The following is a 24,560-nucleotide window of genomic DNA, read 5'->3' on the forward strand; positions in this document are numbered from 1 at the left end:
AAGAAATGCTATTGTGTAATAATAGCAAGTTGGTTTTCTTTTGAAGTAGCGTTCCATTAGTGTGGCTTGGATAGTTTCATTAAGGAGTTTGTATCATGGAAATAACCTTTGGTTTAAATCACTGATGGGAAAGGTCCTTAATGAGAAACTGGTTGTTATTTAGGCTGGCACTGAGGACATGCGGGTAGTAAAGTAGTGGGAATTTGTGTAGTGACTGCTACACAGGTAGGAAAGGCAAGTGAGGGACTTTGTGGGAGCTGTCTTACCTCATCACTTTTTCCCTCCGCTTAAAAACCCCAAATGAGGCAATGCAGGTGGGAGAGATTAGTTTGGATTCTCCATCTATTTTCTTCAAGTGAATGATTGTAGGTATCAGCAAAAATGAGCCTATTTCTGATAGGCTTTGTGCCTGCCAAGGAGCAGGCACGAGTTCTTACAGCTCATCTTGTTTAGTTTGTTTTCTATGTACACCTTGCTTGCTTCTGTTTCTGTATGTTTGCCTCTTGAGGTTGTGTTGGGAAGATAAACTTTTGTGGAATAAAGTCACTTAAGCCTCACCCAGATTTTCCTGATCTGTAAGTGCTCATAACTGTGGTTACAGTGAGTTGTCCATGAATGAGTGCTTGTTCAGTGTGTTAATACTACCACGCAAACACAGACGCTATCAAAACAGGCAGTTCTGTGGGTCCTGGGGAAGATGCCTTGCAGGGGAGGTTGAATTGGGAACTGATTTGAAAGATAAGTGAAAGAAGTGGAGTTCATTGAAGTTCTTTGAATGTCTCCCCTGTTGTCAGTTACTCTGTTTGTTCCAAGTCCCACAGCAGGCAAGGGAAGGCCTGAATGCAGGCTTGGCTCGAGGAGAAGATGGAAGAATTTTCTTTGCGTTTTTCTTATTTCTGTTTGCAGTGAGAACTACTTTTAAGAATCCAACATTTTCACTACGTGAATCTTTTAAGCTACTAGGGCTGGTGGAGCAGCCTCCCCAGCTTTCTAGTGCTACATGATGTCCTTTTAATACAGTGCTGGCAATGTGTCTGAAGGTCAAAACAACCTTCGTAGAAGGCCAGCAGCTTTTGGAGGTGCCATTGAGTGAAAGCAGAAAGTGAGGGATGAGTTTGTATTATCCTGCAGCAAAAAACACAGGAGAGAAGAATTGAGCACAACTCCAAGCGCTGATCCGCAGCTTCTGCAGCAGGCCGATGTCACGTTCTCGAATGGCAGTGGAGTTTTGGAGTGCTTTGGGTTCAGCTTTTTGGGTGGCTGGAGCACTGTGGTTCGCCTCGCTCCCACTTGATGCACAGCCTGCCAGCACGCTGCTCTCCCAGAATGCCAGCTGCAGTGCTGGTATTTATAGCAGTGGGATCTGCAAGAGCAGCTGAGGATGAGAGCAGCTTTCCAGCAGCTTCTGTGAGCCAGCCTTTGCCTTGCTCTGGTGCTGCTGAGCACAATGCCCTCCCCCATCCAACCTTTCTCCCAGTACAAGGCTGAAATTCCACAGCAGGGAGAGAATCCGGTTGAATTCCAAATGAGCTGTTCTTAGCTTCTATTTGGTTTCCTTTCCTTTTAATGATTTGAAAAATGCAAACAATGCTTTGAAAAGGAGGCACTGTTTTACAAGCTGGAAGTGTCCGTTTCCCTTCATTTATCTCTTGTAATAACAACCTTGAAAGTCTCTTTTATAAAAGCAGTACGGCCATATATCTGATCGTAATGTATGCCTAGGAAAGAAGCCTGTATTAAACGTGTTTTTGTGGGGTGTTATTCATGTCCCAGCACTAAGAATGCCTGCTCCACCCTGCTCTCAATAACCAACGTGTTCCCATTGTTGGCATTCCAGTCTACAGATGGCGCAGATATACGTTCCAGACACGCATTTTAGGATACATTTATTGTTAATTTGGTCTTATGGGTTCGATTCTAAAAGTCTTTAAGATCACTGACCTCATTTAAATTGATTATTCAGACATAAAACTACTGCTGATATTCAAATAGAATTTCAAGAAAACAAGATTTGGTATTTGTTTCCCTAAATTTTGCTGAAGAAAACATTCCTGTGCCAAACATACCCATTCTGCCTCACCTAGCTTATTTTCTGTAAACTCCTATCCTGTCTTCACCAACAATGAGTGAGAATGTAAGTGAGGACAGGACAGTGCCTTTTCTGCTTGCTGTTATCTCTTAATACGTGTTGGTATTTGGTAGGAATGTGCTCTGGGTAGGTTACTGCTGCCATTAGGAGAATTACTGAGGCTGGTGTGAATGCTGTTCTGTCAGATGACAACTCATTTTAACTGGTTTTATTTCCTATGTGGGAATAAAGGAGTCTTTGTGCCTTGATGGATGGGTAGGAATACAGGAATGGACAATGTGAATGACAGGAAACAGAGTGCATTGCACAAATGATGGGAGTTTGGTTTTTGCAATTCCATACCTGACTTCCACCATTATTGGGTTTTATTTTTTAATTGCAATCAATAGGAGGTTGGTTTTTTATTTTCATTTTTTTTCTCTTTGAATCTATCAGTCTGCTTTCCTCTCCTCCCCAGCACAGACTGCACGTCAGCTAATCCCAGGATTTAGCCCAAGTTAATTCTGTCTGCTAGTGTTTATCTGAAGGGCAAGCTGCAGTTATCCAGTTCAGTGCTGGTGTACCCTACAGAGTGACTAATAAGTGGCACGGCTGATGGCAGCGTGCCCCGCAGGGCGAGTCTCACTGCTCATGGAGGTGGAGCTGCTCAATCTGGTGACTTGACTTAAAGGCAGTGAGGAATAAGAAGACTTGCATTTCTTAACTCTTGTATGCTTTACACTATTTCCCCATTCCGTGAGTGTATTTCTTGTTCTAAATGTAAAATAAAGTGCGTATTTGATGTGTTTTTTGGATATAAACTTGCACAAATCGGAGCTGTATCGTAAGGCACAAAAACTTAAAAACAACCATTGGAACACCAAGCTGTTTCAGCACTGAAGCTCTCTGTCAAAGTTTGCAAACAACTTTTGCTGAAATTCAAAACTAGAAGTGAATTTGATCCCATCAACCTGAAAGACTGAAAGCATGAGTTATTTTTGTGCTAGCTGATGGAGCAGGTGGTGGGTGGTATGGAAGCGTTGGTTAAGGAACAAATAGAGACTTAGAGGTTGGACTATGGAAGAACCTCATGCCAAGCAATGAAGTTGCCTGTTTAAGTAAAGGCATGTGAGATCAAATGTTCTGTGAGGATGGGTTTGTTGTTGTTGATACCACACATCTAAAATTATAATTCCTTCGTTGATTGTGCTCCAACGTTCTGCTCATCTTTTGTTAGACAATACTGTTCCTACTATAAACTTTTCCTTTACCAAGACTAATTGGTTAAAATATGTGGGTTGTGTCTTGTAATCTAAATCTGTGCTGTGAGCCATCTGTTGTGTTTTGAAAAAGCTTTTTTTGTAGTTATCCACACGTATGAACTGCATCTGAAAACGAAGAAGTAGCTGGGAGAGGGGGAAAACAAGTCTGTCATTTCTATTGTATTAGTTGATTAAGTGCAGGAGCACAACTGGCATTGTTCTCTGTGTTTGGGGGAGTGTGGGAACAGAAGTGATATGAGAATCTGTTATGTTACTGGGTATTGGGCCATAGGTCACTCTTTATCCATTCTTGCCCCTCTAGTCTTCCAATTGTGTTAATGGCACAGGATCTCTTTGGATAAGAAGACTGCAAGAAAGTCATGGCAACCTTTCTAAAGCTTTAGAGCCCACTTCTGGTTTTGGAAGTTACACTGTTACGGGAGCAGTACCCATGAGCTGTGTTTTAGGATTCTGAATTTGGGTTCTGAATTGCTCTTTGGGAATCTAATGTTCTCCTTCCTCAGAGATGACTGTGATTGCTTATTCTGATCTGTTGTTAGAGTTACTCAGTTGTGTATGTTTTGTATGCTTCTCAGACACGTATTCTGGCAAGTTATATGCATGGAGTATGGACTATAGACTGAGATGACAACTGCTGATTTGTGTATCATCATTTCATAGTGTGCTTCAGAAAATCGCATTTGCAAAAGAGATCAGAATAACACAATTGCTTATGTAATGATACACAACTTGAGGTTATTTGGCCTGAGGAAGCTTAGTGTAAAGCTGTTGGTTTCCTTACATTCTTGTCAGTGCTATGTAAAAATTCCTGTAGAATTTGCTTCTCTTTGTTGGGACGGCACGCTTCTGAACTAGTTGTATGTAACTTGTTTCAGTAGCAGTGGTGTAGGAAATGGTGATTTTGTAGAGCATCCCCTGCCAATTTCTGTTCGATGTAGAATCCTTATCTTGTGGAAAGCTGTAGGATTCCAAATGAGCGCAGAAATTGGCTCTTGGTAAAGCAGGGGGCCTGAAAAAGGGATTGAGTTTCACAGACACTGGCTGTTGAGGCCGACTCCAACATTCAGAGCTGCTACAGTGCCACACTGATGGTAACTAATTATAGCTGCAGCACAAAGCGTTAGTGTCAGGCTGCAAACAGAAAAGTTAATTGCCACGTTGGACCTTTGAAATATCAAATAAACAATTTTATTCTGTAAGATAAAAAGGCCATTAATGTGTTCCTGCTGTGATCGTTTGCCTTATTGCCTTTCTCATTTCCTGAGGCTCTGTAATTAAACCATTAGCTTGTGTACCATGCCGTGAGTCTGCTGTGGTGAGAGGGGATAGATGATGACCTGTTTCGTGATTCACTAATATGGCACGTCTTGGCCTTGCACAGTTTAAGAACCAAACAGAATAACTGAAAAGCTTTTACTGTTCTTGTGGGTGTTGGAGACACTGGAAGCAATGCTTTTACTTCTTAATTCTATTTGTTTTCTTGTTAGCTGAAAAAAACAGCTCACTGAATAACTTGGTGCATGAAATCAGCGTTGTCTGGCTCAGTCTAATTTCTACCTGATCACCCTTGTCTTTTTTCCCCCTCCAATTTGGTGTATGAAGCTTGAGGATAAAGCTTACCTGTGGTATAACAAGTCTTCTACCTAACTTCAGAAATATCCGTGAGCTTCATCTAGTAGTTCTTCCAGAGTTGGCCCTTGGCGCAATAGACACCATCAAGTTAGGTCAGTTGCTTTAATTTCATTTCCTGGCTTCTTGCTGCCTAACCATCTTCTTTCAGGTTTCACAGCTTGCCTTACGGTGCATCTTATCACTCAGTCCAAATTCAGACTGCATTGACCATGACGGATGTTTGCAGCTTGATGCTTCATGTGCTCAAAGAGGGTTTTGGTCCACATGAAATCACTTGAAGTTGTAATCTTATTTTCTCAGTTCTGGATTCCTTTTCAGACAGACAGGATTCCATTAAACCAAGTGGTACTGGAGACAGACAGTGTCAACTGTACGTAAGGAATCAAAATAAGGATAAAAGGACTTCAAGCTTGAACCTGCAACTGAGTGAAAAGGCTGTGTTTGGATCAGTTGTGAGGGACAGCGTGCAGAGCTGCTGGCAGCCAGGAGGTTTCCTCTGCCCTGTTCCTGTGCTGTGGAAGGTTTTGGCCAGGCAGCTGCATTCCCAGCCTCTGACAGAGCTGCCTTCTTGCACGTTGTTCTCCCTTTCCTAATATGCTTCTCATGACATACTTTGCAGAAATGTGCATCCTAGAAAGTAGTTTTCAAGACATGGAACTTAATTTGAAAAAGTTCAGAGAAACCTAATTTAAAAAAAAAAAGAAAGGTGAACCACCAGCATAAATCCTGGAGCCTGAGCATCACTCTTCATGAACGTGATGGATAGGATTTGAGTTGTAAGGGCAAGTGGGTAATGCACTGCCTGACACTGAGCGTGCTGCGCTGCTGGAGACCTTTCATAGGTGGTCAGCATGCGTTTATGAACAGCAAGCTGAGTGAAAAATGAGGTATTTTTGTGACTAAATGTTGTGATACTTGAATTTTTCAAGCTGTTAGCAGGAAATGTGCGTTTTCATGTTTAACTCCTTTTTGAATAATGCTAACATTTATGCTGCTCCTTGTTCTGTTTCCTGCTTCTGACACAGTAGAATCTTAATCTGACTTTCTTCCTTGGAGAGAACAAATGCCTTGGCCAAGAGAAGGGGCTTTTATATTTGTAGATGGCAAAATAAGAATTAAAAAGACGTATGAATAATTGTTATTTCAGTGTAGGCTCTAAAAAGAGACTCATCAGCATGCCATGAGATAAATAGTTGAGATCAAAGTTTTGTGGTTGGAAATTAGTTGTCAGGAGAGTTGCCAGCAATATTTGTGTGTATTCGTGTGTCTGCTTTGAATTGTGTTATGCAATACGTAGGGATGGGTTCTATTTATTGCTGCTTTCTTTCTGCTTTTCATAGTTAAATTACTTTCCCTGGAGCCCTTAACCCACTATGACTGAATGAAGTGGTGGTGTTCATCCTTGAAGGACACATTGAACTGATTTGCAGACTGGTTCTGGTACTGGTTTTGTGCGTAGGAACCTCTTGGTGCAGGACATGATTTCTTTCTTGCCTTCTGGAGCTTCGATTGTTCAATAATTGAATGAAGAGCAGAAGTTAAATTCCAGGCTGCTAGAAGTTGCACTGAAGTAGAGCTGCTTGAGATTCGTGCAGGGAGGTTGTCTTGTGGATTTGTTCACTTCAGAATTGGTTTACTACTGTGTTGCAGATGCAGCATTACTGCTGCTTGGTCAATAGGGGCAAGGGAAATGGGAGCCATATACGAGTGCTTAGGTTACTGGTTTGGTATGTATTGATGCCCATGCTGCTATCCAAAGCTGCACGTGTTTTTGCCACGTGATGCTGCATGGGTGTGAGGCATGTTATTTGTTGGCTTTGCATGTCTGTCAGCTTTTATACAGCAAGAATGTCAGCACAAGGTGCATCCAAGTGAAAATGAAGTTGACCACAGGAGAGAGTAGCAACTGTTGCTATTTGCAATCCACACAGTGATCCCTTCTCTGCAATGTAGTTTTGGACTACGGTCCTGCTCAGGGAGTCAGCATCTGGTAGAGTGATTACATTTTGAAGGGAATTCTGTAACCGTGTTTTCAGAGACTTCAGTGCAACATGTTAAGATCATAATGCCTGAAATGGAAAGAGTGGGGGTGTTGCAGTTTGTTTCTGATTTTGTTTCTCCCAGGAAGCAGGAGAAGTCCCCATCTCCCAGAAGCACAGCCTTACTGGCCTGAATACATGAGAAACAGCCATCTTTTGCTTAGGCTGACTGATAGTGGAATGCAGGTTTTCCCCAGCAAGACTGTCACCACCTGTGTGTATTCTTTTTTCTTTGTAGATTTAGTTTGCATATATCTTAATTAGTATAGGACTTGCAAAGGCAAATTGCTGCTATAGGTGCAAATGGGCATGTGGTTTGTCTGATTTTGATACTCTCAGGAGTATGTCTTTCTAAAATCCTATTTACGTAGATGATTTTGAAAACAGCTGGTGGAAACGATCGTGTATTTCCTGCAATACAGACTTGAAAAGAAGAAGCAGTAGTAGAGATTTACTTCTGCAGCAAGAGCTGTGCTTATGGACTACCCTCTGTGGAAAACACAATCTGCAGGAGTCCTGCATGTCATTGAAATGGCAGCTGAATCTATTGGCAGAGGTTACTTGGGGGGTAGGGGGGAACAGCAGCTAAAATATACCTTGAAAAGCATTACATTAATTGTAGGGAATGCATGTATGTGGATCAAATATTGAAATAATTTTGGGAGCTGAGAAAGTAAAAAGAGCATAACAAATAAAGAACATAACAGTTACAGGTGTACTGATAGGAAAGGTGGGGTTTTTGTTGTGTGTTGTGTCCCTCCCACCCGCCAGGTAGGTTTTTTCTGGTATTTGTAATGGTTTTTAATGACTCACGTGGCAATTCTTGGATTGTCACATGCAAACACTGAGGGAAGAAAAATAAACCAAGGATTAAAAGAGCTGAAAAGGCAATTGGAAGTCAGCTTTTTGAATGCAACTTAGGCTGTCACGGGAGATATAAGTAGGCATATTTTTCTTCTGTATTGGCTACCTTGTGTGAACTTTATCATAGACCTTCTGTATGTTACACTGAAGTTCCAAAGAGAGCAAATACACAGATTCATTGGGGGCTGTATTCAATGGTGAAGAACATTTACAGTTTGGTTGGTTCAACTATTGTCAGTACAATTATAGATCTCTGTATGGCCTTTATGCATGTAAAAGGGCACTGAAATAAACTACACAGAACAATCCCCCAAATATTTGTAGATCCAACTTTTTCCTGTCTTCTCCATTGCCCTGAGAATACTGAGCTGCTTGAAGACAGTCCTTGCACAGTGAGCTCTTCTACTAGTTAACTTGTTTTTCAGAATAGTCTTGAGTCCTGCTGTGGAATCACCATGGATTCTGGAGGTCTTTGTGTTTTCATTCCTCCTTCTTGTTAATATCTCTCAACTCCTAAAAGCCTTTCCCATTCTACACGCCAAAGGAGCAGCATGACCTACTTCAGGCTCTTTATAGAACAGAAGAATTTTGTTTAGCAGCATCATTCCTTTCAGGAATGCATTTCCTTGGAAGCTGTGAGTCTGGTGCTTCAGTCTTATTACTCCTGAGTGGTGTGGGAATACTCAGGGACAGACTGAGGATCAGCAAGCTCATTAATTATGCTCCTAAATGTCAAGTTAGCTAAATGTTTGAATTTTATTTCCTATAGGTATTATCAACCCAAAGAATCCCAAGGAAGCGCCAAAGTCCTTCAGCTTTGACTACTCTTATTGGTCCCACACGTCGGTAAGTTCTTTTACAAGGAAACCATTCTTCCTTACCTGGCTTGGTTGTTTTCTGACTGTGCCATCCCTGTCAGGTGTTTCTGCACTGTCTCTCTCACCCTCCTTCAAATTGAAAGCTTGAGATAGGGGAAATCTAAGCTCTGAGAGTTTAATAGCAAGTTGCAGGTATTTGAAGGATTACTTAAAATATTCATCAGCAGTTTTGTCCTAAATGTTTTAAGGGTGCACGTGAACCAGAGTTACTTTGGTTCTATTTGTAGATGGCTGAAAGTTGCTCATGTTCTGCAGTTCAAGGAAAGATGTGGTCTGTGTTCCCCTTGGCATGTCTGGAAAAGGCAGAGTAGTGACCTGTGTTTCTAATAGCTGCAAAAGCAATAAACTCTCCCATCTAGCAACTCTGCTCCACCCTCCTGCAAATTAGTGCTAAGGTCTTGCTGACTTCCAGTAATTGTTCTAAAGCAGAACTGTGTTGATCTGCCATCAACCCCTCCCCTGCCTTTTTTTCTCAAAAAATGTAGAAAGAAAGGGTAATGCTTTTTTCTCCATTTTTAGTTCTAGCTATTTGGATTGTGCAAATATGACAATATTTGAGTAAATCTGTGGCCAGCAAGGATACTTTCATGACAAAAACCTAGGAAAACTTGGATGATTTGTGCAGCCCTTTTTATGAATCTTCCTACTGAATATCCTGATTTCAAAGCAGCCATACAAATGAATTATAGGATCAGCTGAAGGAATCTTAAGAACACATTAAGTACCAAAAACCAGTGGATGGGCTGTATCAAGGGAAAGAACTGATCCAAGAGCCTTGAGTCTAACATTAGAGTGTTATCCCAGCTGGATTTTGTCCTGATTTCAAGAGCAATTAATATTAAAATCCAACATTTCAGGAAGAGAAAATACTAGGTTAATAATATCACAGTGACATTTTCCTACAAAATCACATTGCAGTGGTATGTTAACTGTGCAGTCTGTTGTGGTTTGTGCAACTTAAAACATCTGCATTGCTGGAGTGATATTTTTTTCCAATATTGATTGGAGTCTGAACAGTACAATGCCTCAGTGCTTGACATGTACTGCATAAAAAAACAGGATTCATGTCATTAGTTTGTGAAGTTTTGTTTTGAGCGGGCTCTGTGTTTGCTCTGAGATCTGGCAAGTTTATTTGTCATTGTGATTTTTTTTTTCATTGCATATGCAGCACTGTTCATTTTAATCAGACAGTAGTGGTGGTAGTGCTTTATCCAAAGTGCAGCAGAAACTTTTCAGTCAGGTATTTGAGGATGATGCCTTGCTTTGTCCTTCTGCAGGTTTGTCACTGCATCTGTGGTTAAGTTTGTTATTTGCTTGGTTTTGTTTGGTTGGTTTTGCTTTGCTTTGTTACTGGGATGAATTGCTTTAAAGTAGCCCTGCCTTGAATCTAACCATAGAAAAATGTTCTGATAGGTTGTTGTTGGCTGTTTCAGTTACTTGATAGTTTGAAATATGTATTTAGGGATTTTTGGAGTCACCATTGCAATTACTGAGCTTGCAAATCAAAACCTGGATTGGTTATGCGCAGTGGAATAGGACAGCTGCCAGAAAACTCTGATCTGTTTTAATGATTCATGTACACTCTCGTAGTCTAAAAAAACTCAACAGCTTTGGCTTCTCTTTTTTCCTTCCTGAGCCATAGTAAGGCGCAGCTGCTCCAAGATTTTGTGATTTCTAGACCTTAGTTTGTTTGCATCAACTCTCCAAACTCTTCTTTTGATATTTTTCCTCTCTGCATTCCAAACACCTTGAATCATGTTTGTCAGTAATCTTGCACAAAACATGTCCAGTAGTGTCAGCAGTGTTCACAAACCAAAACTGGTTTCTTTTCTTATGGAGGTTGCTTCCTCAGCTGTTTTGGAGTGGTGTTTCCAAGGCTGTCATTCTGCTTCAGTTGGTATTGTTTTGGGGAAAATCTGTGGAAAAATGTGCTCTCTTTCTCTTTTCCTGAGAGAATTGGCCCACAAGATAGATTAATTGCTTTTTGCAATGTTACCTGAAAGTGAGAAGACTGTTCTGATCCTATTTTTGTGTCTTTCCAGCCTGAAGATCCCTGCTTTGCGTCTCAGAGCCGTGTGTACAATGATATTGGGAAGGAGATGTTGCTGCATGCCTTTGAGGGCTACAACGTATGCATTTTTGCCTACGGACAAACTGGAGCTGGGAAATCCTACACAATGATGGGCAAACAGGAGGAGAGCCAAGCAGGGATAATCCCCCAGGTATGACAAAACCCAGAAAGGGATTTATTTATTTTTTTTATAGTGTGTTCAGGTTATACTGTTCATTATACTGCAATAGCAATTCACAAACAATAAAAGTTCCTTTCTGAACTGGAAGAAACTTACTCAGGAAAAGAACACTGAGTAATGTTGTCTCCATTATTACACTTCTAAAAATTGTACCACATATTCTCTGTCTGCTTTTCTGCATTCAGTTTCTCTCCTTCACTAACAAACTGGTAAATGAGGGTATCCTGTTCACTAGGTTTCTTGTCTCCTCTGGCTATAGTGAGCTCAGCACGACACCTTTGCATTCAGTAGGAATTCAGGTGACAGTGCTGACGAATCTACCATAAAGTTTTTGTGGGAACAAATTTCTCAAAGTTAGAAACCAAATAATATATTGATGCATTTGATAATTGGGGGAGGAAATTATTTAGTCCACAGACCCCCATGAAGTATGTAGGAAATGTTCTGGTCCCACTTGGGGCTGCAGGTATAGATTATCTTGAAGTCATGTTGGAAGAGTATAATTGTGCACATGTGGTGAGATAATGTGATTAAAGACATAATTATTGGAAGTGTTTTGTTTCTCTTGCAGTGATATAAAGTATCAGCATAACAGGTGAAATTAGTTGAAAATGTCAGAACAGCTTGGTGCTAGAATTATTTTGATCTGTGATCTTGATATTCCTGTTTCTGTAACCCCAAATACGTATGAATTAAAGACTGTTCTAAAAAAAAACTTAAGGTTCGTGTAGATGCAGTAATGCTCTTCATCTACCAGTTTCTAAACAGAGTAGTTTCCCTCCAATTTCACTGAAGTCTCCTTATGAAGAAACAATGATTTATGTATTCAGAGAGAACCTGTTGAATCTATTCTTTCTTGTCACATATGCAGAGGGTACGGCACAATCACATTCTAAGTAATTTAGGTTGTTGACGTTAAATTTGTGTGTTGGCAAAATTCCTTGACTGTCTTCCTGTCTTGTAGTGTGATATTTTAGACTTTAACCATATGTTGACTGAATTACTTCACAGTACATGCTTTAAATTTGCTTGCGTTTTCCATGCAATTTATTTTCCATGCACTGGCCAGTAGATGCATGTTCCAGGGTCCTCTTTGTACGCACATCCCTCTGTCCCTATGCTTTTTAGTCTTCCTGCACATATCCATGTGTTTGCCAAATGTTTGCTCTTTTTCTTCCTTTATGATCTTAATTTTGTGTCTCTCGTTTCACTTATTTGTAGAGGGGTGCTACTGAAATAGTAGAATGCTGAGTGACTGAAGCGTTCTTTGTATGAAGATGCTGTTAAATGAATTTTGATACTGTCTGCCTATTGATTTAAATCTGAGTCCTGAAACTTAAACATATCAGTGAATTGACACAGGGTTATTCTTTTAAAGACAAACAGGCGAGGATAGGATAAAGTATTTTAATCACGAGTTCCTAAAATTCTTACTTCCAATTTTGGCTATTTAGTGTATTAACGTCATAATGGATTATTCTTCTAATTTTGTATTACAGAATATTAATATTGGTTAAACCTCAAACAAATGAAATGCTTTATAAAGTCAATTATCAAGGCTGGATGATAATGACAGATAATTGGGGTTAAATATCTTCCTACTGATACTGTTTGCCATTGATACAATCTGTTCTTTTTCTTCCCCTGCCAAATTATTGCCATGTCATTGTAGTTACTTCTTACTACTCGGTAAGATCTAATTTCTGACTTGGTTTTAATCTCTTTCCAGCTATGTGAAGAATTGTTTGAGAAAATCAATGACAACAGCAACGAAGAGATGTCGTACTCTGTAGAGGTGAGTATGATGAGGAATAAAAGAATATCCATGTGCTGGAAATGAAGCAGTTTTAGTTAAACACCAACGTTTTTTTTTTTTTGAAACGGCTGAGGGGATCTACACATGGGTGGAGGGTCTGTAGCTCATGTTGACCCTTGCTGCATTTATACCTTGTGACTCTTCCTCCTTTCTCCCTTTGCCTCGCGCTGTTAAACTGAGACACTCACTCACAGCTTTCCTGTAGCGGACGGTGGGAATTTCTGCCAGCACTGCAGAGTTTTCACAAGGAGGAAGCCTTAACAACCATTAAACGATCTTTGCCAATTCCTGTTTTCAGGTGAGTTACATGGAGATTTATTGTGAGAGAGTCAGAGACTTGTTGAACCCGAAGAACAAAGGGAATTTGCGGGTGCGAGAACATCCTCTGCTTGGCCCTTACGTGGAAGATCTGTCCAAGTTAGCAGTCACATCTTACACAGACATTGCAGACCTCATGGATGCTGGAAACAAAGCCAGGTTGGTGGCAGTAGCATGTTACATACTTCTGTCTCTGCTTTGGGTTTATATGACAAACAACACAAATTGTGAATTAGTGGTGTAATGGTGTTGCAAATCACTACAGATACTTAAGGCTTGTAATGGCTTTAAATTAAGTAGTAAGTAATTCTACTGGCTTTTAAGTCAGCTTTTTGGTATAAATAAGTAGTTTCTTTCCTTCACTCAAGTGATCAGGACTAAAGTTGGCTTTACAGCTTTAGGTTCTTATTTGCTAATAGTTATCATTTATATACAGTATGCTTCATTTAGCAGTCTGTGAGATTGATGTGAATGCCATTTGTGTTTTCTTATGTTAGTGTTGGATAGGTTAGTAAGTACACAGATTAAGCAAACTCTGTATGAACTGTGCTAAAGCTGGGAGGAATTCAGCACTGAAAAATAAGTGCAAATGAGCTGTGATCCTCTGCAGCTGCACTGAGTCCTGCAGGTTGTTGTACTTGCAGCACAGAGGCTGCTGTTTTCCTAGAGTATCTGTGTGTGTTCATCTTCCAGGACTGTGGCAGCTACCAACATGAATGAAACTAGCAGCCGTTCTCATGCTGTGTTTACAATTGTCTTTACTCAGAAGAAACATGATGCAGAAACTGATCTTTCCACAGAGAAGGTATGTTACAGATGAGAAGTGGGAAGAATTTAAGCCTTAAGGAGTAGGTTCTGTGGGGAGAGAGATACGAAAGGAGTTTTGAAGATTCCCCCCACACCCCTGCATCTTAGTTTGGCCAGTTTTTTGGTGTCACAGAGTTGGGATGACATGTAAGTTTGTTTTCCTTTGAGACTCTTATGTTGCCTTTAGCAGTAAGTTTCTTTTCACCTCTGTTCATGCCAGCAGGCCTCAATCTTTCTTTTTGGGTAATCTAAAGTACAGTGATGTTTAAAAGAGAGTGTAATTCCAGATGCTTCTTATCCACAAGATAATAATGATAATTGCATGTGAAAACCTTAGTTTTAAGCACACCATGGTCATTTTTAGGCAGAGTTTTTCTCATGCCATAGAATTTTTTGAAGTTACTTGATTTCTTACTTTAGTTTGACAAGGACTAATTCTAGTTATACTTTTTCTCTTCAGGTCAGCAAGATCAGCCTTGTGGATCTGGCTGGGAGTGAGCGAGCTGATTCAACTGGTGCCAAAGGAACCCGATTAAAGGTATTGGGCCACTGATGTGTGGGGAAGAAAGGGAAGTAGGTGCACAAGCAGTGTAAGAATTGCAATTATAGGTTTGGAAAAAAAAGGCTAGGGAAGTAAAGACTTAAGTTTGCAGAGATTCATGATTGAAAAATAAGACTTACTAATGCTGGATTCTGTTTTCCCAGGAAGGAGCAAATATAAACAAATCTCTCACGACTCTGGGCAAAGTTATTTCAGCATTGGCAGAGGTGGTAAGTAGAGCATATACTTATCCGCAACATCCTTTCCATAACTAGTAAAACTGAGACAGTGAGAGTAATGGACTACAGCAGAGTCATTCACTGTTCTTGACTTGGCATTATCAGTGAAGTTAGCTGTGTGTATATATCCTAAACATCTTACGGAGCCTGCTGGAAACTATTTCAAGGTATTTTGAAGCATTAGTTTATTTAGCTTTGAAGAAGCTTTGCAAAATGACTCTACGTTTATGTAGAGGATGTGTTAATATAGCAAGCCTTCAGTTCTGCAGAGCCATAGTGGTATTTCTGTTCAAAAGAATAATTCTGGAAATTTAACTGCATATTTCTTGTTAATATACTAAGATGTCATATGTTAGAAATACCAGTTGGATCATCACATACTTTTTTCAACACAAAGACTTAAAGCGTTTAGTTGATTAAACATACAGTAATCCAAACACGGTCTTGTAGGTTCAGAAACTTCCTTTGTCTTGTGCTTTTCTATTCAACTAATATTAAAAAAAACAAAACTAAACAAGAAAAAAGATGAATCATTGCTGCTTTTAAAAGTGAGTTCTCAATAGCTTGGGACAAGTTGAGTGTCCTTAAGTCCTTCTTAGTTTTTTTGTTTGTTTGTTTGTTTTAAATGAAATATTCTACTTCATGGGGCTTCTCAATAAAAGAATGCAATCCAAACTAACATGGAAACATGTGTAAGTTCTATTAAGAAGCTCATCATTTATTGTCTTCTGCTTTCTCAATGCTTTCAACTTAGGATAACTGCACCAGCAAGGTAGGATGGTTGGAGTGGTAGTGTTTGTTTTTTTTAATTTGACCAGCTGTGAAATGTTATTGTTTTCACTTTAGAACCAATGAGCAAGGATCTTTCTTGAGAAATTACTGTGTTCTAAAGAGTTGTTATGAAATGTGGAAATGGTTGATACTGAAATTCAAAAATATAGTTAGGTTGGAGATAAATACATGAAAAACACACATTTAAGTATGTTTTGGGAGTGTTTCTTTACTACATCCCTTCTCCTAATTTGGTGAATTAGCTTGGAAATGCTTACTTTTAGTAAGGGAAACCTTTGCTTTTGTGCTTCTGTGCTCCATGCTTCATTCCTTATCTGTGTAATAGATTGCAGGCAATTGTCTATTCTGAGTTTTCTAAAGTGACATGGAAAATTTTGCAAGCTTTAGCATCTGATGCTTACTCACTATACTTAATTCTACTTGTCTGTTTTAAGGTTACTCACTTTTGGCAAGGGGCAAAGGGGTGCCTTTTCAGCACCTCGAGTGTTAAGAGTGAGCATCTGTGCTCCTTTTCCATTCAGCGTTTATTTTTCAGGTTTTTCTTGTTTGTTTTTTCTTTACTTCGTAGAGTAAAAAAAAGAAGAAGACGGACTTCATACCATACAGGGATTCTGTACTAACATGGCTTCTTCGAGAGAATCTAGGTATGGCTGACTTTACCTGTGCCAGTATGGAAAGGAATTCTCAGTAAATTCTCAGAATGTTTTTAATTCACTTAAATTTGTATTCTTTATGGGTTTAAATTATTCAATAGTCAAATCTGAATCATGTTTCACCTTTGTTAAAGTTACAGCCTTGCTGCTTTTCCAGGATTTTTGTGCATTCCTTAGTTAAGTGGAATGCAGTTGAATTCTGTACTTTACGGAAAATACTGATGTTTAGTAGGTTGTAGTGCTTAGATAGTGCACTGCTTTGTTGTCTAAAACTTTATCTGTTCTGTTACAGGTGGTAATTCCCGAACTGCTATGGTTGCTGCTTTGAGTCCAGCAGATATCAACTATGATGAAACTTTGAGCACTTTAAGGTACAGTTTTTTCATCTAAGATGGATATGGGTAACTGTGAGCTCTACCAGACACATGCTATCCTTCAAATTTTTGGTTAATATATTTTGAGAAACCCCTAGGAAAGAAAACTCTGTAATGGAAAAAATGCCATTACCATAAAATGGGAAAACTGATCTATTGTATGTGAGCAGGGAAACTATGAGTTAATTGCCTCCTTCTAGTTTGAAATGGCAAACTCATCTTCTCCTGTTCTTTTCTAGCGTGGTCACTGGAATTAAGCATTTTACTTGAACTGGGGCTTCAGAACAGTCAGTAAAGGGGAAAAAATTCTGTTGTGTGTGGTACACCTTGTTAATGCATCTAGTGTAGATCTTGAAGAAGACTTGTTCTTTTTGTAGCAGTACCCTATATTAAGTAGAAATTCTTCTGATGTAAATCTGTCACTACATTCCTCTGTTGCCTATGGACATATATGTGTTCATTTTAAGGGGCTGTTTTTTGATTGATTCCAGATATGCTGATCGTGCAAAACAAATTAAATGCAATGCTGTTATCAATGAAGATCCAAATGCCAAGCTGGTGCGTGAGCTGAAGGAGGAAGTGACAAGGCTTAAGGATCTCTTGCGTGCCCAAGGGCTGGGAGATATTATTGACAGTAAGTGGGTTAAACAGACCTTGCTATCTGGGGTTTGGTCTCTCCTCTTACAAAGGGGAGGGAGAGCTTGGCCTGCCATAGCATGTTGAAGTTGGGTATAGGAGCTGATGTTAAACTTTGAACAATATTTTAGGATTGTCCTCTTCTGTCTTTAAGTAACTTATCCTGGGATCAGTCTCTGTAGATTTAATAGGCCACCTTCCAATTCTCAAGGAAAAACACGGAGATGGATTTTCCTATTGCTATGGAAGTAATTTTACTGTAATAGAACTTTCACATTCAGGAGTTTCCTTGGTGAGTTATGAAGGACGTTTTGTTTGGCTGTTGATAAAAGAAGGATAGTTGTGATGTAGCAACTGATCTCATATTGAGAAAGCAAACATATTTTCCTGTTTCTTGAAGGCTGAAGGTCATTAGTTGATACCTGGCTTTGGTACCATCCTTGCTTAGAAAAGAAAACGATGCCTAACTCCTGTTAGGCCATGTCCTTAGTGTCAAAGCACTTGTCATCTCAAAATTTACTTAGAAACAGTTGCATGTAAATAAAATACTAAATTATTTTGGGGCAAGAGTTCTATTTGGTAGAGCTCTATTGTACTGGTTTGTTTTGCCAGCAATCTCATAAAGCTCTAGAACAAAACTGTGCCTCAGTTATTGTATAAATGTTTCTGTCTACTTGTTCTCAAGAGATGAGGGCCATGAGGGAATGAAATGCGTGAGAACACCTGCTTGGTGCAGTCTGTTTTTTTGGTTCTAGATCAAAACTGAAAAAAAAAAGTTACTGAAAACTGTGTATTGTATCTTTAAGCATGGAGTAGTAATGTCTTCCCTTCCTATGTCACTGGTGAATCTTCAATTTTGATCCTTCTTGTATTTTCCCTCCTGCTTCCCTTCAGTTGATCCAATGGGAGATGAATACTCTGGAAGTGGAGGCAAATGTGTGTATTGTGTGGTTCTCTTCTTAACCTGCTTTTTCTGGGTCAGCTTTTAACTGAGCTTTGCATGCCAGCATTTCTCACAGGGAAATCCCAGACAGAACCCTCATTGTGGAACGTTATACAGTCTCATGGAAACTAGCTTAACCAGCTTAGATTAAGTCGGCAGTCAAAAAAAACAAGTGCAAAGTTTAAAATACAGCATATGTTCATTGCTTGCTCTCTGGCAGAATACAGAGGGGAGAGTGGTCACGATTTAGCCTGTTTCCATGACAGCTGACGTTTTGTATTTGGACTAAAATTTTTTTCTCAAACCTTTTGAGTTACTCAGCTGAAACAGCTTCTGCTCATTTAGCTTCCTAACCTTTTAACTTCTCTTTACCACTTAGGAGTGTTTATTTGAAATGTGTGGATTAACTCGAGATGAAATAGTATTAGATCCTCCTGGAGACTGAGGTTTATTTTATGTAGTCTCTTTAGACAAGAAGTAGTTACACATCTTGTACTGATAAAGGTTCCTTATTTGAGCTGTAATGCTTGATGATGATTAGTTTACTAGGGTTAGAAACACTCAGCAAATATCATTTTATTTCTGTTCTGCTGCTTGCCTTTATGAAAGGGGAATATACAAAGTCCATTGCAAGAGAGATGTCTGATATGTGTACAGTGTAAACTTTGCGTTGGCAGATTTTGTTTTAAACTCTCAGACAGTCTTCTTCCCCCTCACTTGAAAGGAGTATCAGCTAGAAGAGATCTGTCTGAAATTTCCTGAAATCAAAGCTACTGGTGATGTAAAGACTCATCCTGGCCTTGTCCGATGTTCTGATGCTGCTTCCAGCGTGTGCATATGTCATCTGTTAAAGCTGCAGCCTCCAGGAGGAGTGTGCATGGTGTTGAGGGTTTTGGTTCTTAATGATCACAGCAACTGCGAAAGCCACTGCGAGTGCCACTTCCTTCATCTCCAGGAGTGCATGTGTCTCCTGGCCTTTCGAGACTTCATCCTCCCTGCTCTGCCATGTCTGCTTTCCTCATCCTGATAGCATTCCCTTTCCTTAACCTGCCTTTCTTTTGTTAACTTTCCACCCTTGCTTCCTTTATTTACAGATGGTGGTTTTCAAACTGATTAGATGCAATCATGAGGCCCAAATAGAATGCTGAGATATTAGATTTACCATAGCAGCATTGGTCAGGGTAGAAGTAAGGGAGATGTGGAAGGACATGGAGATTTATGCAGTGTCTGAGCATCTCTTATTTTTGTGGAAGTGAAACCCTTATTCATAATTTGCAAGGCCTGATTTGACTTCTTTACTATGAAAAGTACTTTGAAGGATTTGTTTGAGCTAGAAGTTAAAACCATCAAAATTATTAAAACGGAGCTGTCTAGTTGTTACAAAATAGTTTTTGTGATTATTCTGAGGACTCAGCTTACAGACATTTGGGAAGTCAAGTTGTATCAAAATAAATTGCCTCTGGATGGTTTTGTTCTTAAATCATTCATGTGCCTTCATCTTGTTTTCTGCCTTTAAAGGAGGTATCTTTCAGGTCTCTGTTTATTCACGCTCCAAAGGCTGCCCTGTAACTTTTTTTTTGTCTTTCTCCATGTAAATGAAGACCAAAAAGCTTTAAACCACCTTCTGTGGTACTTCTGTCAGAGCCTCAGCAGATACTTCCCCGATCATGTGTCTGAGATGGCCATTTTTGAGATGGAGAGCACTAAGAGGGAAGCACAGCCACGTTACTGTGAACTTGTGTTCTTTCCTCCCTGTGGTGGGCTGACAAGTGGCTTAGATGCTGACAGCACATAGGGAGGAGTTAGCTGGTAGTCCTTGTGGTCATGGTGGTTCATGATCATTACTTTGAATTAAAGGAGTCTGGAAAGTAATATTTTGCTGAGTTAAAGGGGTTGGTGTGTATTCGGGCTTCAGCCCAGGATGTCACTAATCCCATCAGTAACTGCTCCTGCTCTGACCTTCATGGTGCACAGCAGCTTAGTGTTCGTTCAGGAATAAGACAGTTTATTTTTGGTGAGTGTGATTTATTTTTTCAAGCTTTTTTGATCAGAGTGATTTATGGCACAGCCCTTTCTAGTAATCCTCAGGATCTGATTTGAGGTATTTCTGTCATACCTACTAATGTTAAGGGATTTGTTTCAGAACTGCCATCTAAAAATTAGAAAACTTGTTTTGTCGCTGCTTAAATGCTTTCCTCTTATACTGGTGTTTCCTTCCTATCTTCCTCTTTCTTGTTCCTTCCCTCCTCCTATTTTCCTTTTGCCCGTCTCTCTGCCTTCCCTCTGTCTGTGTGTCTCTCTCTTAGATCTGAAAGATTTTCAGAACAATAAACATAGATACTTGCTAGCCTCCGAGAATCAACGTCCTGGCAATTTTTCCACAGCCTCCATGGGGTCCCTCACTGCCTCTCCGTCCTCCTGCTCTCTCAGTAGTCAGGTGGGCTTAACATCTGTGTCCAGTATACAGGAAAGAATCATGTCAACGCCTGGAGGAGAAGAGGCAATTGAGCGTTTAAAGGCAAGTATTGCTGCAGATTAAGCAGGCTGTTATTTGGGTCTTCCTGAAGGCTAAACAATGTCAGAAGTGGGAGAACTTTCCTTAAGCAAACAATACATTCAGCATACTGCTGTTTCCATGGGAAGTTGTCTGAAACCCACTTGTACCCTAAAAAATACATTTTACTGAAGTGAGTTAGAGACTGTATTCGTGTACAGCCTTTCCTGCTAGAATTACATGGTTTTGACTGTAGCCTGGAGCAACCACTAAATTCAAAGTGATGGTCTTGGTTCTTGTTTGTAGCTCTTCTGATACAATGGCAATTACAGGAAATTTGAACTTAAATACAGACTTGAAGAGGCCTGGTCAGCACTAGAGTGGACTAGGTCTGACTAGCAAATACAGTCAGCTTTCAGAAAACCAAATTACCCCAAAGTTGAAAAAAGGAGGCAGAATAATCCTGCCAGTGTTGTGTTCACCCAGCCCCCACAGATTAAAATGTGAAGCACACAGAATAGCATGCTTTATCCAGACAATAGCAGCCTTGTCCCAATTCTGCACAGAATTGAACCGCATCAGAAGTGCATTACAGTGAAGTATTTCTTTATTTTACCGAAGCCCCCCCATCTCCATGGGCGGATGAGTGGGGAAAGCTGGCTCTGTTGAATCTGTGCTTCATTCTCATGTCTTGTCCATGAGACGCTGCCATAGGGATTGGAATGGGCTGGAACACACACCGCATATCCCTTTCTTGTTAGGAACTTGCTGTTACCATGGAAATAGTGGTGTGGTCTCTGTGGCTCCCTGGCATCCAGTTGCTGAATGATGTCTGTAAATTAGGTTTGTAAAGAAAAAAGAAATTTTTAGGTGGTTCAAATTAAAGTCTGATTGAGGTTAGATACGAAGTCTTCTTTTCTTTTCGGCTTCCTTTACAAGGCTATTAATTCTTTTAAAAATTAAGGAAGACAACTTACTGATTTGAAGCACTGAGTGTGTTCTGTACCTCAAATTAAATTGCGATCTAGCACCGAGCATCAGTGTTAATTACATTGTATTTTATGTAGATAACATTGAGAAAACTGTAAAACAGCTTTTGGGATTTTTACACAGGAATCTGAGAAGATCATTGCAGAGCTGAATGAAACGTGGGAAGAGAAGCTGAGGAAAACAGAGGCCATTAGGATGGAAAGGTCAGGAATTAGAAATGCTGTAGATGTGAATTGTTTTTAGAAAATGGATAATGTCGCTCTGTTGAAAAGCAATGGAACAGCAGAATGGGGCTTAGTGATAATTCTGCTGGTCTTCGTATTATGTGTAACAACAGGGGCAGTACTGAGAGCATGCCATATTCTTTCTCATGTTTTCTAAAGTTAAAATGTTTAGAATTACAGTTTGGATAATGTCCTAAGCTGCTACATTAGCTTCTGTTGTGAAGCAGCATATGGTCCTGGTCTCTTTCTTCTCCCTTTATCTCACATTCCAAAAACTCTGGCAGTGAATTTAAACAGTGAAGATTAAACTTTTAGTACCAGAATTCCTTAAATTGTGGAACTGCTTCAGCTTTCCAGCTGTGGTTTGACTTGCATCTAGAACAATAAGACATGCTATAGCATTGTCAGAAAGTGGCTGGAACAAAACTGAGTGCTATTTATTAGGATATTAAATGCTTAGAAATTCTCATAATTGCTCCATGAGCTATGGAAGTCTTGACTGCATTATGTTGATGATGCTTGGAGTTGAGTTCACCACCCCCACTTCCTTCGCTCCTCCTCCTCCCCACAAAACACACAGAAAAAACCTCTCCCAAATAAAAACAGCAACAAAAAAAGCACAACCCACCAGAAAAACCTTTAACCAATCAACTGTCCCCAAATCCCAAACAAAAGCAATTGGGAGGACTGTGTAAAAGAAATTCCACTTTCATTTTGGGAATTCTCTTAAGAGATTTGAAGATTGTTGGAGTACTTTAGGAAAAAATAACAGTTTGCCAGGTTTTTACTCTTCTCTGTTGGAGTTACTGTTGTGCTTTGTCAAGATCAAGAGTAGTGTATGACATGAAGAGTTTGTCCCCACGCAATCCCTTTTATGTCTTAAAGAAAGGATGCTTTTTATGTCGGATCAGGAAGAGCCAGATAAATGTTAGTAAATTAACAAGTGATGGTTGCTTGTTTTAAATTAAATGTCTAAATTTAGAATAGCCTTTACATTCATTGCCACCTTCAGGAAGATTAATGTCCTAAATTATACTCACTTTTTGATACTTCACTGCACTGAAATACTGTCAGATAGCTTTTGTTGTTCTTAGTCCTCCTATAAACTGGAGTTCAAGTTTGGAAATTTGCCCTGTGGTGATAAGGTGGCAACAGCCCTAGCATGGTCAGTGGATAGGCTGGTTGAAAGCACAGTGTATTTCATAATAAAACTGAGAACTTCTATTGACCAAGAATCATTTGAAGTCTAAAATGTAGTAAATAATTTGCTTTACTCTTCCAGGGAGGCATTGTTGGCAGAAATGGGAGTTGCCATTCGGGAAGATGGAGGAACACTGGGAGTCTTTTCTCCTAAAAAGGTAGATAAAACTGATAATTTTCAAATCATGTCTGTCGATGGCTGGTTGGTCATCTTGCAGGGTGAGGATGATGAGGAAACTGCTATTCACAGAAGGGCTTGTATCCATGTGAGGTACTGGAAACTGTAGGTGAGGTTTGAGTTGTCACTAGTAAGCTCCTTTTACATTATATTTTTGGAAATAGCTTGAGTGTTAGAATACATCAAAACACTCTACATCCAAGAATTATTTTACCTATAGCAGTGAGGTTGGATGCTGTTCTTTATGAAGCTGACATGACATGCTTCTAGGCAGCTGTGTAAAGCTTATTGCATGCCAAAACTTCCATTGGTCATGGAAGCATGCACTAGCCTGATACGCTAATGAAATGGGAGCAGTGTGAAAATTTCACAGATTTCTGATATCCAAAAATGGTTGAACTATGTACTTTCCTTCAGAAAAGTCTAAATTAATAATAATAAATTAATGCTACAAATATAAAATGATCTGCTTAGTAAAGAATTACTAAATGCAAGGAAAAGAATATACTTTCTTATATCTCGAATATCTCATGAGTGTGTAGCACAGGGTAGTATTTTAGTGTGAGCAGTACATAAATTGAATCTAAGGGTAAATGGGACCTATCTACAGGCATAGGACAGAATTATTGGTTAAAATGTTTTGTAGGTTCATGTGTTGTTTTTGGAGCTCTGGTTTTGGTCTCTAGAAGTGTGTAAGGTTTGTGAAGGTGTTAATTCATCGAGTGCTCTATACATCTCTGATGTTATGGATCCTAATCTCCTTTTAGATTTTCCCTCAGAGACCATCAACTCTTTTTGATGACTCTTTTGATGCATTTTCAGCTGATCAGGTTTGTTCATAAGCACCACCTGAGATGAGTAGTTGCTTTGGTAGTAGTTACTTTTTATTTTACCCATAGAGGATTTATTAGAAGTAGTACAGCTTCTGACCTAGTCCTGTTAGCTTCTTTTCCTTGCTGTCCATGCAGTTCAGTTTTATTAGTTATCCTCGTAGCAACTGTGGCTGCTATTGTGCACGTGTAGGTGATGAAAACTTTGAAATTGTTTACACAGATCTAACATTTCCAGCTTACCTGTACAAATAAAATCATGTATTACTACGGCAGGACTGTTTTTTAGCAGCTGAGCAGTAAATTGAAGTGTAGAAGGTCAATTTTGCCCACTTTACAAATTAAAGGGTATCACGTTGAGCCACCATAGTTGTATTTATGCATTTTGTCTTTGATGACAGGAAACTATTCGATATTAATTGTGGAAATTTAATTATGTTCTGATCAAAGATTGGAGCTGGGAAAATCCTTCAGTTCGTGCTTCAGGAATGCTGTCCAGAATACTGAAG

At 39.6% G+C, this 24,560-nt stretch overlaps 1 protein-coding gene across 25 annotated transcripts in view; it reads left to right on the forward strand.

The window, feature by feature from the left end:
- The window catches only part of KIF1B (kinesin family member 1B), an 85,041-nt gene that overhangs the window by 11,268 nt on the left and 49,213 nt on the right, over positions 1–24,560 (forward strand). For 9 of the 25 annotated variants that reach the window (XM_040651332.2, XM_040651334.2, XM_040651340.2 and 6 more), the window contains exons 3-17: positions 8,656–8,732; positions 10,807–10,986; positions 12,746–12,811; positions 13,131–13,309; positions 13,844–13,955; positions 14,418–14,495; positions 14,663–14,728; positions 15,492–15,509; positions 16,098–16,173; positions 16,475–16,553; positions 17,048–17,190; positions 18,087–18,128; positions 20,442–20,653; positions 21,743–21,822; positions 23,126–23,201. In XM_040651332.2, coding sequence (XP_040507266.1) covers positions 8,656–8,732; positions 10,807–10,986; positions 12,746–12,811; positions 13,131–13,309; positions 13,844–13,955; positions 14,418–14,495; positions 14,663–14,728; positions 15,492–15,509; positions 16,098–16,173; positions 16,475–16,553; positions 17,048–17,190; positions 18,087–18,128; positions 20,442–20,653; positions 21,743–21,822; positions 23,126–23,201 — 1,484 coding nt within the window. The remainder of the gene's footprint in view (positions 1–8,655; positions 8,733–10,806; positions 10,987–12,745; positions 12,812–13,130; positions 13,310–13,843; positions 13,956–14,417; positions 14,496–14,662; positions 14,729–15,491; positions 15,510–16,097; positions 16,174–16,474; positions 16,554–17,047; positions 17,191–18,086; positions 18,129–20,441; positions 20,654–21,742; positions 21,823–23,125; positions 23,202–24,560) is intronic. The other 16 variants (XM_040651338.2, XM_040651344.2, XM_015297163.4 and 13 more) reach the window with 6 other exon arrangements.

Source organism: Gallus gallus, chromosome 21 (genome assembly GCF_016699485.2).
Source record: "Gallus gallus isolate bGalGal1 chromosome 21, bGalGal1.mat.broiler.GRCg7b, whole genome shotgun sequence".
Classification (NCBI taxonomy): Eukaryota; Metazoa; Chordata; class Aves; order Galliformes; family Phasianidae; genus Gallus; species Gallus gallus.